At 36.2% G+C, this 19,836-nt stretch overlaps 1 protein-coding gene across 5 annotated transcripts in view; it reads right to left on the bottom strand.

Annotated features, from left to right (window-relative positions):
- Nucleotides 1-19,836, bottom strand: part of CRPPA (CDP-L-ribitol pyrophosphorylase A) — a 113,513-nt gene that overhangs the window by 17,331 nt on the left and 76,346 nt on the right. For 3 of the 5 annotated variants that reach the window (XM_039388644.1, XM_039388645.1, XM_039388646.1), the window contains exon 10: nucleotides 2,627-2,788. The exons of the other annotated variants lie outside the window; for them this stretch is intronic. In XM_039388644.1, the coding sequence (XP_039244578.1) occupies nucleotides 2,627-2,788 (162 nt within the window). The remainder of the gene's footprint in view (nucleotides 1-2,626; nucleotides 2,789-19,836) is intronic. 5 annotated transcript variants of the gene reach the window in all.

The raw sequence follows: 19,836 nt of genomic DNA, 5'->3' as shown, positions 1-19,836 counted from the left end.
TGCTTGAAGACTGTCTGTGGACTTGGTCCAGTCCAAAGATGGGACTTAAAAATCCTTTCTCAGTTACTGCTTTTTGATTATTTCCCACTGGTTTCTACATATCCTTTTGTTTAACCAGATCAGACACTAGCAGAAAGGATTTCCTGAATTGTTTAGCCTAACCTTCATCTGAAAAAATATTCTTGTATTCATGCCTCAGTGAACTTACGTTTCTTATAACATTGATGATGCAGCACATATTTTTATACTGTATATAAGCTAGACAGTGTTATAAAAACATGTGGTAGGAAAAATCTTCCTGTCTTCCACTCCCTTGAAATTATTGAGATTTTTTTCAAATCTTTGCTCTCTTTACCAATATCCTGGACAATACAAGCAAAGAGTTTCAAAATATACACTTTCAAGACACAGATCTTGCTCTTATATAGAGAGTCATTAGGTCCAAACTCACTACTGAAATCTTTCATACTGGTAATGCATATATATGCCAAGTGTATTATTCCAACTGATAGTAAATTACGTGACTTATTTTTCCTTTTATTTTTTTTTCAAACAATTCCAATACATTTTATAGGGTTCTAAAAGTAGGATGGAAATTTGAAGAGTCAATTAGAATTTCTGTGTATTTCTTTATGACAAATCTCAAAGCCTTATGAATATACACTAGAATTAATTTGTTCAAACAAACTCAAAAATAAAAATGCCATTGTATAAGATGGTAACAAATATCAGTTTGGGGCATTATAATTTTGCAATGACATTTACAATTATTAACTAGGAAATTTTTTTCTCTCTAAACATCAACCTAAACATCAAAAATAATATATTTTAAAATTCAGAGCTATTCATAAAATAAATTATAATTATGCCAAAAATCGTATTTCCCCAAACATTTCTAGATTCACTCCACATCACTGGAATGCATTTAGGGAAGCAATGGATTTAAAGAGCATTGCATACAAATCCTTGGTTCTGCAACTATCATCATGTTGAGTAAATAAATCACAGAATCATCAAGGTTGGAAGAGACCTTCAAGACCATCAAGTTCAACTGTCAAGCACCACCATAACCATCCCTAAACCATATTCCCAAGGGTCACATCCAGACACATCTTGAACACTTCCAGAGACAGTGACTCCAGCACCTCCCTGGGCAACTTATCCCAATGCCAAACCATTCACTATGTGAAACTTTTTTTTCCCTAATATATAAATATCTGGCAACCAAATTCATACTCTGCTGTCAGTAAATAGCAGGAGCTGTAAAGCCAAATCAGTTAATAGAAGAAACCCCTTAATGTGCTTAACTGATAATGTTCTGAGAAAGCTGCCAAGGACACTACAATTCTGTACTGTTGGCCACTGTGATGTTACTTTCTGCTTCAACTTTAGTATGTGTTTAAGGGAACCAATACTTTATTTACACAATAGATAATACATAAACTGTAATAAGTTATGACAAGCATTGTATTTCAAGACAATTATAATTTGCCTCTAGTAGCTTTATAAGCCATGAGACTAAATACCTATTGAGTTTTACCACCCAAGAAGTACTGTTTTGGAGTAAAATGCCTGGATTATATTACTGATATAAAATGGAAAATAAACTTCAAAATACGAAAAACAGGCAATATACTGATTTGTGAATGATCTCATTGCACACCAGCTCCAGAACGTTAATTTTATCAAGAAGCCTGAAGCTATTTATAATCGCTATCAGTTCATTTTCAATTTCTTAACTTCTTAGGCAAAGAAAAATACAGTTCAGATGAAAAGAACTAGAAAAGAGCCTCATAAACAGGATTACAAAGAAAAAGTATTGCACAATTATGAGATTCTGCCAGCGCCCACTGTTAACAGTTCATGCACTAACAGGATCTGATTTGATAACTTAGAATCTGAAAATAACATTCTAAAATGTTCAGATTTACAGAATAGTGCTCATTCATGACCAAAGAGTCAAAATTCAAGAAGCTTAATATATCATGCATTCATTAAAAAAACAGTCCATGAATTCTTGTATCTAAGTAAGGTAATACAAACCGCTATGTAATTTGCAATTGCAGTTAAGGTTTGCTACTTGTGAAATCTTGTAAAGTTTATTTTGGAATCAGTTCCTTGTCTTGCAAGAACTGCAAAAACATAAAAAGCATCACAAACCACCAGGATAGATTATTTAACTACTGCCCAGATTGCCAGTCCCACCCTATGTAGAAACACACATCCAAGATTCAACATGAACAGATCATCGAGACTTGGTTTCATTCATTTTATTGGATGAAACCAAGTACCAACAGAGGCTGTTGGCAGTAACAAACTCAATCAGCCTAACAGTAGGTAGACGTACTTTCTAACATCACACAGAATGAAGGTTGTTGTCATGGATTCTAGCAAGTGCATTGCAAGGTTCTGGTGGCATCTCAGGAACATCTCAGGAACAACATTTATACCTTTCTTGGAAAGGTATAAATAACTCTGATATGAATTGCTCATTTGTCACAAACATGTCCACAGAGTACTTAAGCTAGGATTCTAAATCTCTTATTTAAGACAAAGCATTATTGATAAGTATCTATATCTCAAAAATATTTGAAATTAGTATTGATAAAACATGTAAAATGCATACCTTTGTTTGTACTGTAAAAAATTTCAACTGTGTCTTCAAATGCCAGCCATCATAAACAGAAATCAGCATGAACAATGTTGTGTTCATCCAAAGTACATTTTGTTCACCCCTTCTGCTAGCTGTCCACTGTCCTCTTTGGCAAATTTTGCTTTGCAACTGTGGCTTTAGACATCACATGAAAAGTAAAGAATGAAAAACAGAAGGTAGAACACTACCGTGCCACTTAAATGTGCAAACTATATAATCCTGCTACGTAAATAAAAGTAGGAATGAGATTCCAAAGGCCAAAATAAAAAAGTGAGAAATCTGGCTTGTATATCAGTCAGAAGTACTCTTTCATACTTTATATAATGTGAAAGAAGTTGAAAGTAATGGTGAACTACAGCCTTCTGGGGTACATTTATTAACAGCAATTGAATGACAGCAGAATTTACCAGTAAGAATATATCATGTGTATGTGCTTATTCATAAAACAAGTTAATAGATGAATTAATTTATAGTAAGAATAAAGTCAGTTTTGTAATACAAGATCACTATTATTTCATAAGGATTCTTCTGTTATTTTTTTTTCCAGGTCCAAGATTAGAATAATTTGTGATAATATTACAGAGAGAAGGAAAACAACTGGACAGCTAAAGACAGCTAAAGGATTAGAACTGAGTTGATACAACCCACAGATAATCCCTAACAAACCCTATGTAATAATTTGATATAACACATACGGAAAAATATTTTAAAATACATGTTTTTAAAATATCTTTCTTTATAATATAAGGAGCTCTTAGTGGCTATAGGGATGAAAGACAGATGTAGCTACAAAAGCTTTCTTTAAAATCAGACAACCAGATTGACACAATCTACACAAAAGTCAGAATTACAAAACCAGGCAAGGGGAGAACAGCTCTTAACAATTATCGAAATCCACTCCCACATCAGAAGACAGGATCCAATAATATATCAGATTTAGACACAGATTCACAGAAAAGCTCTACTGCTTTCAATAGATCTAAGACAGAAAATGGGTGCTTAAGTTTCAAAATCCAAGGACACCTGCAAGTCAATTAGTTCACATGTGTCTAACACAAAAGTCCTGATACACTCTGCATTTAGAAGAAACAAACTGCTATAAACCAGAATCTTAAATCTAAAATCTGCTAAAACTCTCTATACTTTCTATAAGTTGTCTGACTTACTCTACTCCAACATTACCTGAAAAAAAGTGGATAACTAAATCACGAAGCTTGTTTCCCCTAGGTCCCCTTTGAAGATATAAATTACCCTCTCCTTCCCTATAAAGTGATTCAGATCAGGAGCCTAACACCTACAACTTGTTCAGATATAGTAGCTGGATGTACTAATCAAGTTATTGTGACATGAAAAGGAATGATTTTCTTCTTTTCAGATTCCAGAGAGAACTTTGCAAATGTTGCAAAATCTCATTTAGCAGAGAAAAATTCTTGTGTTGGAGAGGAGCATCTAAAAAAGAAATCTATTCTAAAAGAAAACATAATCTGAGATAGAATAGATAGATAGATGATAGATAGATAGATAGATTGATAGATAGATAGACAGATAGATAGATAGATAGATAGATAGATAGATAGATAGATAGATAGATAGATAGATAGATAGATAGATAGATAGACAGGTGCAGCAAAACACTAAATCGAGTCCCACAGATTCTTATTTTTCACAAACACCATAAACACTGCACTTAATCTGTCTGTTGTAATAAAAGATAACTTATGAAATTATTATTTGAATAGTCACTGAAAATAAAAGCTATATATTGCAAAAAGTGTTGTTCCATTAGAAAAATATATGCAATTCTGTGCCTGCATTAGTTGTCACTCATGCACAGAAAATTACAATACAACTTGATAGATTTAAATTGCTATAAATTATACCCAAAGAGAGGTTGGGGTTTTTTAAATTGTACTTCTGTGAGCAGCTGCAATAGCTCCTCACTAAAACAGGTTTGTAGTTTCTGCCTGCCTTTCTCTTGCAGGTTTATTTTCAATTTCCCATTTACTGAGCATCTGAGTAAAAGTGCTACAGGTTAAGTAAGAGATATTTTCTTACAAGCCTGTTATTAATTATTTGTCTTCAATTTTATTTATTTGTTCGGAAGCCTTGTATATTATGCAAACATAAGGAAATTCAAATGCCAGGCTACTTGGTTCCAAAGATAGTTTAGTGTAGCAAAGGAAGTTCTGCAATAGAATGCATTAAATTCTAATATACAGTGGTTTGGTTTATAAAAAAATGAGAATTTTTAGAAGAAATGTTAGATTTTTTAGTTATATTCTGCTGTGATATTTTTACAACTTCCATAGACTATTTTGTAACTGAAAACATAGAACTAAGTATTTATATCTAGTAAAAATTCAGCAGAATTTCAAATAGCCCAATAATAGGATGGAGATAAAACAAATTAAGAATCTTGAAACTGGAAAAAGTTTCCTTTCCACCCTTCCTTGTGGTCAGTGACAGAGGTGGCTCTGCACATTAGAAGTCTCCATTTGCAGTATTTACTACACCAATCCCCCAACATAAAGTAAACCAATTAAACATGAACATTAGGAGTCCTAACAACTAATTGAGGACAACAGAGATGAGAAGTTCTATAAGTTTCAGCAATAGTCAACATAGTATTAAACTCTTTTGCATTTGTTAAATGCCCAGATTAAATACATGGAAGACAGAACATATCAGAAAAAGGAAATGTGCCTGTCACATATTGTTGCTTAATTCATTGGAAGGTATACAGCGAAGCAACAGATGAATGACACATATTGTATGTAGTTCACAGATACTGCCAGTTCACTTAAAAGTTCATTTTAACAAATGAACAAAAGAGCTCCAAAAATGTCAACTACATTATGTTTAACTGCATGAGTTTACTTAGTCTATTCCCAAGCCATACCTATCGCACCCACTGACTTAGGCAAGGACAATTGGTAGTGTAGAAATATTTTCTAGTTTATTCTACTCAACCCCTGCTATCAATCTGTATTCAACAGAGCACTTCCAAGTTGCCTGAAGTCAAATTTCAAATTGCAGGCATACACGCTGGAGGAAGGAAAGCCCACTCTTCCTGTTCCTTACCTTGGTTCAAAGTTTGAATCATTTCTCAGTGAAGTATTTTTCACATCCCTTGTCAAGTCCGGTTCCATCTGCACCTTAGCCTTCCTGATCCCATCCCTACACATCAAATCCTATCCCTGTATTCTTCCCAGGTCATCTGTCCCTGCTTCCACTGGCTATGCATTTCCTTCTTACTTCTCAGTCTGAGGAGCAGATCCTTGCTCAGATCTTGAGAGGTCCCTTCCAACCTGAACAATTCTGTGATTCTGTGACTTGGAATTATGGGAAAATATTTTCTGACAGTGATATAGTAGTCATCAACCTGCAGGTATGACTGTCAACATTTACCAGAATATGAAGCAAAACTGGGGGCAAAAGGCCAGTACAAAATATTATACTAAGTAGCACCGTTCTCAGCTGTATAACACTATACAGCTACTATAATCTCAGCACACTACTGAAATCATCACACACATATCCTCACTGTTCTCTTAACAGACTTCTTGCAATTACCTATCGTTTAATTTTTAGAATTCAATTTTACAGAGAGTAAAAATTAAAATTGATATGACTCTTACATGTCATATCAAACATAGTCCTGCTTTTTTAAGTTGGAGTGTGTGTTCCAAAAACGTGGTATTTGCTGTGCAAATAAGAGCATGGGTGGAGATACTGTATGTTGCTGAGCAGGCTTCAGTAATTTCATTCTGTATTACCACAAAAAGATGTTAAAGTTCTAGCTTTCCTGAAATAGTGAGATAGTGGGCTTATCCAGGACATAGTAATATTTTGTAAAGTATATGTGCATGGCAGCAGTAAGTTAACATTCTAAAAATAAATCTCGGTGTGGCTAGCTGTAAAATCAGTATTACATCACTGTAACACAGCTTTCAATTCATCATATACTGCTGCAAGAATGGAATCAAATCCAAAGCCTCAAGTTTAGTGCCACAACTTGATGTCTTAAAATTCTGAGTAGTGCTTTCAAAATCACAGCACACATGTGTTCAGCTTTGATGGTAAAGTTAATGTAGATAGAGACACACTTCTGCTACAGCCTCACTCATGAAGTCCAGTCCCCACCATCATGAGGTTTCAGCAAAACTTCAACAGAAACAAAGTTTAAACAACATTTATGGAGAAGTTGTTTAACCTGATAGAACACATTATCTGATTGATAGTGGCTTATTATTGATACTGGCTGGTGAAGGGTCTGGAGTACATGTCCTATGAGGAGTGGCTCAGGGAGCTGGGTTTGTTCAGCCTGGAGAAAAGGAGGTTCAGGGGAGACCTTATCACTCTCTACAACCACCTGAAAGGAGGATGTACCGAGGTGGGGGTCAGTCTCTTCTCCCAGGCAACAAGTGATAGGACAAGAGGACATATTCTCAAGTTACACCAGGGGAGGTTCAGGTTGGACATCAGGAAGAATTTCTTCACAGTAAGGGTTGTCAGGCATTGGAACAGGCTGCCCAGGGAGGTGGTGGAGTCACCATCCCTGGAGATCTTCAAGCAATGACTGGACATGGCACTTAGTGCCATGATCTAGTTGACAAGGTGGTGTTTGGTCAAAGGTTGGATTTGATGATCTTGAAGGTCTTTCCCAACCTGAATTATTCTGTGATTATTAACAGACAAGCCTCAAATCAGCAAGTCACCAAGCATTTGTCTTGTATGCGTTGTGAGATTGGTGTTTAAACCTAAAAGAAAAGCACATTCTGAAGTCTGATCATTAAAATCAGCAGATTGTGCAAAGCTGTACAAAATTGCTATGTTAATACTAACTAGCTTGAAATGTCCCTGCATATTGTGATAAAATGCTTTTTTAGAAACTGCATTCCCATCACTTCCAGTTTTAAAACATTCTCTAGTTAATGACCAAAATACTACTTAGCAATAACAATGCTTATTGTTTTCACATTCTTTTCATCTGCAGTCTATCAAAATAAATTGCCATGGAAAAAAAACAGATGATGAAGTCTGTTCCTACCAAGAGAAGATCCTTATCTATGTAATTTTTTTTTAAATTATGAATTGAATTTCATGAAGCACTTCCCATCACAGTTTGCTTTTTAAGCAATTTTAGCACACAGTCCCTTCACTGCCTGCATGTTGTCTTCCTTACAAATACACTAGCAAGCACAATCCTGGATATCTGTAGGTAACTCGTGCCTATGCAGGCTGCTTGTCTCACTTTAAAAGCATGTGAACAGCATTGAAATGGAGCCACCAGCTCCCCTTAGGACCACACGGCTCTAGAGTATGCTGCAGAATGATTCAGATTACCACACATACCCAGTGGAGAGGGCTTACTGAACTTTAGGATATGTCAGAAAGAATTTCTAATTGTCGATATTTGAGCAATACTACCTGTTTGGGCCAGCCCGCTCAGGATATTTACTTTTAATGAGGGACATGAGCAAAATAACATCTGGAGGTCTTTTACAGCCCTACCTCCTGTTAAAAAAAAATTAAAAGAAACGATTGTCTGACTTGATTGTTGTAATTTTTCTAGTAACTGTCAACCTTCTGTTGCCAATTATTTAAATATCAAAATAATATATTTGCCCGAGGCAGTAAAAAGCAATAAAAATAAGAGCTGGCAGTTATTACTTCCATTATAAAAATCTTGATCCAAAGTGTTCATCCAATTAGCAAAAGAATAAATTGCATAGTGTACCTTTTAGCTAAAGTGTATAATGCTGTTTTCATTTAGATTGCATTTAAGTCCAATGACAGTGAGCGAGAGTGGCAAGGATCTATTTTGTGGGTCCTGCCATCTGGCACAGGATCCCTTGGAAGAGTCAGAGAACAACTGTTTAAACACCAGATGCTGTCAAGGGAGACAGTACTTGTGTGAGAGGCAAGAGGGTAAAAATCAGTCAGATGGGAGTCTTACTGGGCTGGAAGATATCTTCTCCAAAGCAAAGCCTCTAGACTAGCAGCATCCAGGCTTTTTAGGTTTGACTTGACCAAAGCACCCATTCCAGACCACCTCTGCTCCATACCAGTAGCCAGAGGCATAGGAGATGAGTGGAAACTTCTAGGCAGGGGTGAGAAAGTAAGTAAAACAAAGATAATTTTGAGTAAATAATAAAGGTCACAGGTAATTCCACTGCTGAAAGGAGTAAGGGAAAGGGACTATTTGCCTATAAAAAGGATGCTACTGTTGAAGGTGAAAGTAAGGAAAAGAGAATTTCCTGTTAAGAAAAGATGAAAAGAGAGGGGAGGTTGCCTGGCAAGGAAGAAAGGTGAGCAGCTGTTGCAGGAAGAGAAGAGAATTGCCTGCTGCTTTCCAGTGCAGAAGGAACAGGTAGGTGAAGTCCAGGCATAGGATGGCTTGGATTAATATTTTAACCCAAGGAACTCAGGAAAAGAGTAGTTCCTGGGGTTTGCTAAATTCAGACTTCTTCGCCACGTTGGGAAGCACAGTAAGAGCATATCAATAAAAAGTTGCAGTTGCTGCTGAGCACCTTGCAATTACATAATACACATTTTGGGGATTTTACTTCAGACTAGTTCAAATCTAATGCTTAGATCAAGTGTTCCCATCTCAGCAATTCCAAGGATAGCTATATCCCATGAATCTTTGGTTTACAAGAAGCAGGTATATGAACTAGATACTCTGGGAAGCACTTCATCATCCTTTTGTCTGTAACACATGATAATGCCAGATGGCACAAGCAGTGACAAGCAGCTCCCTTATAAGCCCCATATGGAGTCAACTCTTATTTCTGTTTCTGCTTGTTTCTACTTTCTTACTGTCTCTGCTTACACAGCAGTGCCTCCATAAAGCCATCACAAATTTCCTGTCCATCCTGATCCTCCCTCTCCTACTTCTCCATCCATAGAATTTACTCCATGAGAATACCCCAGATGGACTGACTTCTGACTTTTTTCAACGGTGTATACATAACTCGATACAGATAATATCTTTTTCTTACAGGAAGCAATCTGATATGATCAAGTCTTGAAATTAAGAGATGTTTGCATTATTCATGAAAACTCCAGTGGAATCAGTCCTGGAGGGACAGTGATCACTGGCATTGAGGTCAATGGCAAAGACTATGAGGTTTTATTTGTCTGTGAGGGTATGAGCAGAACACTTTGGTACTATATTCCATATGCAGCAATACAATATAGTATGATTCCACAGAGGTTCCCTTTCTCATACTAGAGTTAAAAATTGACCAAATAAAAAAAAAGAGGCAACATACTGTTAATATACTTAACACTTGTCAACTATGCTAATGTACTACAAAACTAATACCAGTGGATTATTTTGGAAAGACCCACCTAGGGTTCTACTTTCTATTTTGCTCAAGTATTAGTGGCCTGAAAACATTCCTATTTTGATAGCCTAAAGCAGCAATAAATAACTAAAAATCTTCTCCAAACCTTGTTCTGGTGTATCACAGTATAAAACTAAAATTTTGCAGTTAAAATGTCCACAAAATATAATTTACAACTCTTATGGGAGAAGCCTGTTATTCTTGCGAGTTTTAGCAAATCTACATATTTATTTTGATAGACTTGGGTTTTAAATTTTACTTTGCAATTTCAAAGCAATAAATAGCCCTGCCATTGCTTTCTGTCACCTTTATAATCTTGCTTTAAAATGTTACCATCATAAATAAATTTCCATTGTCTTCCAAATTAAAAATTTTACTTTCCTAATCCCATTTTTTACAGTATTATCAAGCAGTCAGCAAGCACAGCAAGTTTTTTTTTCAATAGGATATACCAGCATCACTGCAGAATTCAGTTAATTGAGACACTAAAATTCTTTTTCCCTCAGTATCTGAGATAATAATTGGGTCTCCACTGAACATCTTTAAAACATCTTTTTCAGTCACTGAAAAAAGCTTTTTAACATGCATATGCAGTGAAATATGAGTAGTCTAGCACAATCATTTTCATAACTGAGTAGCTGTTACAAATTCCATTTTCTTAAATAGCAGCATAAAACTGGAGAAAATCTCCACAGCTCTCCTGTTCAAACTTTTGCTCCTGAGCTATCCACAAACAAGATTGCTGAAAAATTGAAATACCATTACTATGCCAACACGGATTGTGACACTAACTAAACTGTGCTTCTCACAACCAGACATGCAGACAAACCTTTCATTCTCCTAGGACTCTGAGGTTCCAGCCTTCTACCCAACCTACTTTAAATTCATCTTTCTTGAATATAATTAATCAAACCCCACATTGTTTATATACATATATATAAACTAGAATGAGGTACCAAAATAAGTTCTGAAATACTACATAATTAATTTGCATGCCACAAAGAGAATATTTTCTTTAAATAACAGTGTTTTCTTTAAATACTATGATTGTGGAATATCAATAGGAGGGAATAAATTAAAAAAAAATACAGGGAGAGGGAAGCAAAAGAGGACAAAAAAGAAACCAAAACCCCACTATTTAGCCTAAAAGCTCAGAGTGAGGTAGAACCTTTCCTCTATTCCAAGCTTATGGTGAAGAATTCCTCACCACTTTTTTTTTCTTTCAAATCTGATCCTGTGTGTTCATTCCTCCCAGATCTTCTTACAAAAGATGACAGAGAGACTAAGATCTGTATCGCCAGATCTGGCCAGACACAGCATTCCCCAGAATGTGTTCCCCCACACAGAGCATAGCATCAATGGTCCTATCATCAATCACAGATCCTGAGAAATGAATATAAATATGCTTATTTCTAAACCTGGTAGCTTGTTGATACTTGAAAAGAGATAAATCACTCTACAAGTATCTCATAAATAATGTTCACTCACAATGAAAGCATTAATAATTCCAATAGTATATATAAAGATCTATGCAGAATGCTATTCACCTATCACAGGGTGTGGAAAGGAAAAACTAATAGCATGAACAGTTCAAAAACTCTGAGACACAATAGACTTAAAAGATATAAAATGCTGTTGGAGAAAAATGAGGAATCACTAAGATCTTGTGAACTAAAGCTGTGAATCCATACGCATTCCACTCCTCCGCAGATACCTGCCCGGGGCTACTATATGTCTAAAAGAGGGTGTCTGTGTAGAGATTTATGAATTAACTGCACTTGATTTTCAAAAACTGCTATTCATCATTGCATCGTGTTTTCAACAAGGGCAGTCAAGCTAAAATGTTTCAGCTGAAGCCACTAAGTATTTGCTAACTTGATATTGATGTCGTTTCCAGGGTGGAGAAAAGCACAGAAATTAAGGATTGTGGTAGGCCAACTTCACAGGAATTTTGCAGAGAACACTATTTTCTGACTTTTACAGCTCCTTTCTGCTACTTAAATTTTTACTAGAGCTCTCTCCTCCTCTTTGCTTATACTGCAACTCATGTATCCTAGTTTAATCTCTACTGAAAGACGCTGATGATCTCTAGTGAGTGGGAAAGATGGAATAACAAGAACATCGCTGGTGCTTTTATTTATATTTGACAGTTTGAGCAAAAAAGAACAGTTTTATAGTTGCTCCCACTTTACCCTTGATGCCTTGATCCCTTCATCATCCTTCATGCCATGATGAACAGATACTGTTATCAATAACAAAATAACACACTGTTTCTTCAATATAGTGTGCACCTGTAATACCTGGTAGGCCTGAGTGTTCCTGCATGGATGAGTATAGGTAGGAATGTCTCATTTCAAAATAAACAATGGAAACTTGGGTAATAAATACATAATTATCATCTGGATAAAGTCAGATACCTAAAATCTGATTGCCTCTGAGTATAATTACAGTAATAAAAGTATTGCTGACTGATGAAGAAATGTACTATCTATGCAGCAGGGATTGCAAATCAACACTTTTTTTTTACTCAGCCAGTTAAAAATCCAGTCTGCATTATAAAATTCATTGGTATATAAAATAATCATTCATTGGTATATAAAACAATTTGCCTCTAGACTGTAGTAATTAATCCTTCTGACTTTCTCCTCCTGTATTATCTTTTTACTCTGATGTATATTATTGTCATAATAAACTCATCAATTCAAGACAATACTTGGTCTTTACTGGATAAAACATGTTTATGTAAAATGCGTGCTCATTGTCCTAAATCAGATCTTCAAGATATCTTTCATATATAGTAAAACATTGTCTCAGTGGATTAGTGCAAATATTTCCAAACATGCCTACAAAGCACAACCCTCAGAAACCTCCTATCTTATTTTAAAATCGTATCTTTAATCTTATTTTGCTCTCTATATCCCTGGAGTGAATATTAAAAAGAAGGCCTATTTTACAGTTGCCAAGTGGGGATACATCATCTGAACTGCAAATTTAAATTTAAATGCTTTAGATCTTTTAGAAAGATTAAAAATGTGAGTAGTGTTTTCATCTTTATTTATGAAGTACTTATTGATAGAGTTTCCAAATTCTGTAAGTAGGGGTAGAAGAGCCTTCTCTCATTCAGAGATGAAGTGGTTATTACAATGTCTTTCCTGTTCTCAGTGGAAGAGTTGTGGGCAGTGGTCTAGATTCAATTAAGCCATAATTGAGCCAAATTAAGCCAAATATCATTTTACATTATATCCATTTTTGAGAAATAGGAAGTATACTGTTCACTGTATCAATTTTCAATTTTAAAATACAAAGATTCACTCAAATGTCACAACTCCAGTAATTAAGGCGTTCCTGTGCAGATTATTTCAGGATATTTTTACATAAAGCATTTTAATATCATGTGATTTCACCCCACAAGACCCATTGAGAACAACACTGACAAGTGGGGCAGACTACTAGAACTGGTAAAATGATAGACTCTCTTATATACTCCACCTATGCCATTAAATGGAAAGTTCGTTGCTGCTGCCCTGCTCCCAGCCTTTTTTTCTTTCTCTCTCTCCTTCAATTTTCACTCCTATCTTGCCTTTTTTCTCTCCCTCCCTCTTTTTACCCCTTATCCTCTCTTCTTGCTACCAGGTGCCCGAGTTGAGATGGATTGTGAGCACATGAAAATCATTCTACTCCAACTCAACTAAAACACAACTAAAACACATTGTACAACGGTACCAAGTGGGCACAATGCGCTGCAGTGTGTTCCCTGGGGAAAAATGGGGGGGAGTGGTGGAAAACAAAGTGTGTGTGGGGTTTATTCAAAGGCCTTGCAGAAGGGACAGCCACAGAGAAAGATGAAACCCAGGAAGAATAATTCATAATGAGTACAGAGGAATGCCTACAAATTTCAGGGTTGTAGCTTTCACTACTATAGAGTGCATCACTTGGTTAAATACGGATTTATCATCAAATCATATAATATCCTGAGCTGGAAGGGACCCACAAGGATCATCAAGTCCAACTCCTGGTCCTGCATAGGAAATTCCCCAAAATTATGTCATGTGCCTGAAAGCATTGTCTCATTAAAAAAAAAAACAAAATATATTCTTCATACTGTGTTGACTGTCCCTACCAGCATGTAGCTTATCTTCCTCATAAAGAAAAGTGGAAAGAAGAATTTAAAGTTTTTAAGTCATTTACTGTAGCTTTAATCCCAGCTTAGCTCCTTGCTCAGACTGGAAGGAGTCTCCATCAGCACCATCTCTTTCAGGGATCCCTATGAATGGACAGAAGCTAGGACACTTTATAGTGACTGCATAGTAGGAGGTGATAATCTCGTAAATAAGAAAGCATGCCTAAAGCACATAAAACTAGGATTTTGCCCACTTTTTGCAAAACACAATATTAGGACAGTCTGCAAGTATTTGGTAAGCAAACAAAACACAGAGCTAAAACCACACTGCATAGAGTAAATCTGCTTTCATCTTCTATGCAATTAAGAACATTCCTTTCTTACATGGAGAACCATCTCTACGGATAGTCAAGAGGGTTTTTCCTAATCTTACCCATAGAAGCATCTTATGTTTAAGTGGAAAGATTTTGGTCAGTTTTACATTCATCTTGTATTCACCTTTGTTACAAAATAAAGTCAAATCCTAGAGATAACATAAATTAAGATCAAACAAAATACGTAAGGATATCAACAGGCTTAGAGTGTTCACTAAAGCTTGCAGAAATAATAATCATGCTGCTACCAACAATAAAATCATAGGAACAAAAAGAGCCCACTGGACCACTACCATAGGAGTGTACTAGCTTATCACCAAAGTACTGAGTCATAGAAGCATAGCGCAGTTTGGGTTGGAAGGGGACTTTAAAGCTCAGCTAGTCCAAACCCCTGCAAAGAGTCAGAACATCTTCAACTAGACCAGGTTTCTCAGAGCCTCATCCAACCTGAACATGAATGTTTCCAGGGAAAGGACATCCACCACCTCTCTGGGCAACCTGTGCCAGTGTTTCACCACCCTCAGTATAATAAACTTCTTTATCTAATCTAAATCAACTCTCCTTCAGCTAAAAACCATTAAAGTTTCTAGTGCTTCTCTGCAATAACATCACTTTTGCTTGCACACTCAAATGCTTGTGTTCTTTGGCTGACGAACAGTAGCAAGAAGGAGACATGGTTGCTACATTATGAGGATATAGAGGGCTTTTTCTGTCAAACTCTTGTCCTAGGATTTAAATGAAATTTGTTGCTGTACTTCAGTATGGAAACAACGTCAGGAGCCATGTGCAACTATTCCATTTCATATTAAAGTGATGCTGTCTCAAATGATTTAGTGATGTTTTAGGGTGGACACCGAGTATGAGTCCCATTTTGGCATAATTTAGTGTAATATGCTATAAATTAGCACTCTGAGCTACTCTGCCCAATGTTCCCATCCCAAGTGAATCTGATCTTTCACATCCTTAACTATCCTGGCAAGTACCCTTTTAAATACAGCTGTAGTGCTTCTAGAAAAATAGAATAATGATACAGAATCACTGAGGAAAAAAAAAAAACCTTGATGGTTTCACCAGTGCTACTACATTTTTAGGAAAAGTTCTTACTTTAAAATAAATTTCCTGTTATTTTTTTTCTGTGAAGAAAAAGCTACCTGCCCTGTTGTAGCACTTTAGTCCGTGATGGCCTTGGATTTGAGGCAAGAGTGATCATCATTTTCAAAAGGCAACATGAAGAAAGATCTTGGCTTACAAAAAAAGATGTATGTTGCTGTGATTTGGGCAGTTGACTTTCAACAATAACCCTGAACACTTCTGTATGTGTGTGCGTTTGAAAAGATGTTGCTCATGTCCCACTTAACCATGAACATGTAGGTGGTAATCAGGCACAGAGCCAGTAAGTCTCCATGCAGTTTCTCATAATGCTGTAATATCAATTAGTACAAAATATGTCCTTGACAAATAGAAGGGGAGAACAGCCTAATTCATACCACAAAGAATTAGAAGAGGAAAAATATCAAGAGTCAATTACATAACACCTTTTGCCAAGTAGTGAAAAGCTGAAATGGATGGGTATACAAAACAAATATGTTTCAGATGAGCTTTATCAAGTCACATAGGCAAGATGGATAAATGTACTAAAACCAATACAGAAGGAAGGCAAAGAAAACAATGTTCACTTAAAGGAATAATCTTGAGAGTAGAGGATCTGGATGATTATTTTTTTCTGTCTCTTAATTTCTTTTTCTCTATGTATGAAGAAGAAGAAACAATATTAGCCACCGGTTTTGTTCAGCACTGAACATTCAAATACATCTCTTAGAAACAGGCCAGTTTCAAACTCTTACAGACAGGGCTACAAGGAGCTGCTGGTGCATGAAATCATGCCTGCTCTTCCACTAGACATGCAAACCCTGAAACACCAAAAGCAGCACTACAGATGACATGACTAGCAACTAACCAATGCTATTGCTCTGTCTGACACACAACCTGTCTATGAAAAACCTTCAGCAGCTATTTTCTTACAGCACTGAATTTTATCCCCACTCTCCTTCTTGGGATGAACTACTTCAGCAGAGAGATTATATTGTTTAGGAAAATTAATTCATCCAAGTAATAGAAAGACAGGTTTTTCCAATTCATGCCTGAAAAAGCAGGATGGCAAGGTATCTTGTAGGAAAACTTTGATCAGTCAGAGACAGAATTAAGGAAAATGAGGAAATCATCTGAATTCACCAGGCCAGTTGTTCAGTAAGCGCTAGAAAGAACATAAATAACATTTGTTGGATGATTCTAGGCAGTAAAACTGTAAAACACTTCTCTCAATCATCAGGAGAAACAAACTGCAAACAAATAGATATAAGCTTTCAGTAGAATGTTAAAAAGCTAAAAAGCTGCATCTACAGATAACTATAATTGTTATCTTTTCCAAATTTTCGATCTATTGCAAAGTTTATGCAAAATTTTAAAAAGTACTGTGCACTTGCCTTCTCTTCCTGTGACACACTAATAAGAGTTAATACGTTCATCAACAAAATCTTACATCAACTGGATGTAATAAATGCATGGCTAGCTGTTATTTGATCAGAGCAATGGAGCACCTCTCCTATGAGGAAAGGATGAGAGAGCTGGGACTGAAGCCTGAAAAAGAGAAGGCTTCAGGGTGACCTAGCAGCCTTCCAGTATCTGAAGGGAGTTACTGGAAAGATGGGGCAAGACTATTTACAAGAGCATGTAGTGACAGGACAAGGGGGAATGGTGTCAGAGTATGTTTAGATTAGATATTCGGAAGAAATTCTTTACTGTGAGGGTGGTGAGGCACTGGAATAGGTTGCCCAGGCAAGTTGTGGATGTCCCATGCTTGGCAGCATTCAAGGACAGGCTGGATGGGGCTTTGAGCAATCTGGTCTGGTTGAAAGTGTCCCTGCCCATGGCAGGGAGGTTGGAATTAGATGGTCTTCAAGGTTTCCTCCAATCCAAGATATTCTATGATTGTATGATATTTAGTAACACAGCTAACTACCTAAAATTAGTTTTGGAGTAAACTTCAGTAAATGGAATTTTGACTTACAAACAAACATGCTTAATGGAATTTTACGAGCTCCCAAAAAGTGCAATAAATCACCCAAAAAATTTTGAAGCTTTATAAACAAAGCATACTGATCTCCTCTCCAAAAGATTTAGAAACAGGAAATGCAGAAAACAGATTATGCCATAAAAAAATTAACTCTCCAAGCTATTTCTTCTAGAGAAATTCTAGTTAAAAGTATTTTCATAGAAACAGTGTACAGTACATAGAAGCAATACTGCCACTTTCAATATAACTTTTAAACAAGGATTTGGTATGGCTTTATGAGAATGGGTTTAAATATACTCTTGAGCCACATCGTATTGCAAGACATATCAGGGCAAACTACCTTTAAAACACCTGAGTGAGATATCTAAGGCATTGACAAAATTCCCCTTTAAATCTGGCACATCACTAGTGCCTAGTAGAGATTGTTGTTCAAAAGAAGGTTTTTCATCACTAAACTTTTAGTAGCAATTTAGCAGTTAAGATTTGTTGCAGAAATGTCAGTTTTAAAGCTGTTGAAGGTTTATTAAAAAAACTAAGTACAAAACTAAGCAGGTATCAGTTACAGAGTGGAACTCTCATAGCATATCCTTTAGTTAAAGCATGATTACTCTGACTGAAACTTCAACTTTGCTCACTAAAAGTAAGAGCTCCTGTACACCTGTCACAGTATCAGAGTAATTATAACTGATCTTCTACTCATGCACACAGAGGACACCATGGTTTCTATCAGACCAAACCTGCCCAGCCAGAGATGGAGGGCGAAGTCTGAGAAGTGACCCACAGCCTTATGTGGGTCTCCCATGTTGACTGACCTAAAACCATATTCTGTTTAGAGGTTCATTTACCTCACCCTCTCCTGTGGGATCAAACATTTAAAAATTTACCAGATCATATACCTAGCATTTATAATCAGCCTTACCTCCCTTTGTGTTCCTGAAAATGTGCTTATGATAAAGTATTGGCTGGAACAATCAGCTTCTCCTGAAGATGCATTTGCAGTACAGCATAACAAAATGGACAAGCAGTTTGAGAGAAAATGTCACAAAATCCTTTCCTATCCTAAAATATCTCCCCTCTTAGACTTTATTCCCTAATGGGATTCTAATAATATTATCTTTTTCTTTTTCCTTCTTGATGGATAACATAATGTTTAAAGAATGTTTTCAACATAAAACATTTTATCTATAACAAACACAGCATACTCTGCTCCCATAATTTGAAGATACTCTCAATACAAACTTTCCACAGGAAACCTTTTCCGTACAAATTTTCAGGTAACTAGACCTTTCATACCAACCACTGTTGAACAGGTTCTGAAAAATTGAAATCAGCAAGATTAAAGTGTAGAACCTAAATATTTCAGTCTCTTTGCACAAATGTAATTATTTTTAGGACGTAATCATTTCAGTGTGTTAATTATTCATCAGGATGCAAAATAAAAGTTATATTGCTGACTAATACAAGCATCTGTACCATTTTATGGATGGTTTTAAAAATTCAAGAAATAAACACAAATTCTAAAACATTAATACCTTTGCCTCAGTTTTTCTTTTGCCCAAACACAAAGTGCCAAGTGCAGACTCCTCCTCAGCCACTGCCACTAACTGTTAAGAAACAGAATTCAAAATGTTTTATCCCTACTCTAGGTGACTGCATCATGTTTTGCCCACTCATCCCATATTTTACATAACAAGGACTTAAACCTCCAAAAGTTATGTAACATACACATCTAGTAGAGAAGGAGGGAAAATGTTTTAATAAAAATTTCTTATCTACAGAACGAGGAAAAACTGCACATGACCAGAGATCAGTACAAGAAATGGAGCTTCACTGTGACCCAGAGAGGGTGGTCATTGAAAGAAGAAATTTAACTTTTGCAGAAGTAACTAACACCCCCTCTGCCTCCAAAGACAGAATCAAAAGAGAAAGTTTACTCTCTGCTTCAGAGGCAAAGGCACATGCTGTCCCTCTCGACAACACCAAGTATTTTTGGTTCATGAACTCTGTGACCACATAGTGATAGTTATGCCATAATTCCATGGAGAAATCTTTGTGCCTTGAACATTGCAAGCATAGAGCACACTTTGAGGACAAAAATGAAAAGCTGAAGTGTGGAACTGGTATCTGATCCAGTTGAAGGAAAGCTCTGAAGTCATTTTACCTCATTTTGATTAATGAAAGATCTCAAAGGACAGGGAGAAGCATCTAAAATTGCACAGCTCAGGGAGCAAGTCTATGTGTAGTCAGTCTTACAAAGTATACTT

The sequence above is a fragment of the Pipra filicauda genome, unplaced genomic scaffold (assembly GCF_003945595.2).
Source record: "Pipra filicauda isolate LSUMZ 115617 unplaced genomic scaffold, ASM394559v2 scaffold66_size7647185_pilon, whole genome shotgun sequence".
NCBI lineage: Eukaryota > Metazoa > Chordata > Aves > Passeriformes > Pipridae > Pipra > Pipra filicauda.
The sequence above is the reverse complement of the archived record's forward strand: the minus strand, read 5'-3'. Positions and strand labels throughout refer to the sequence as shown.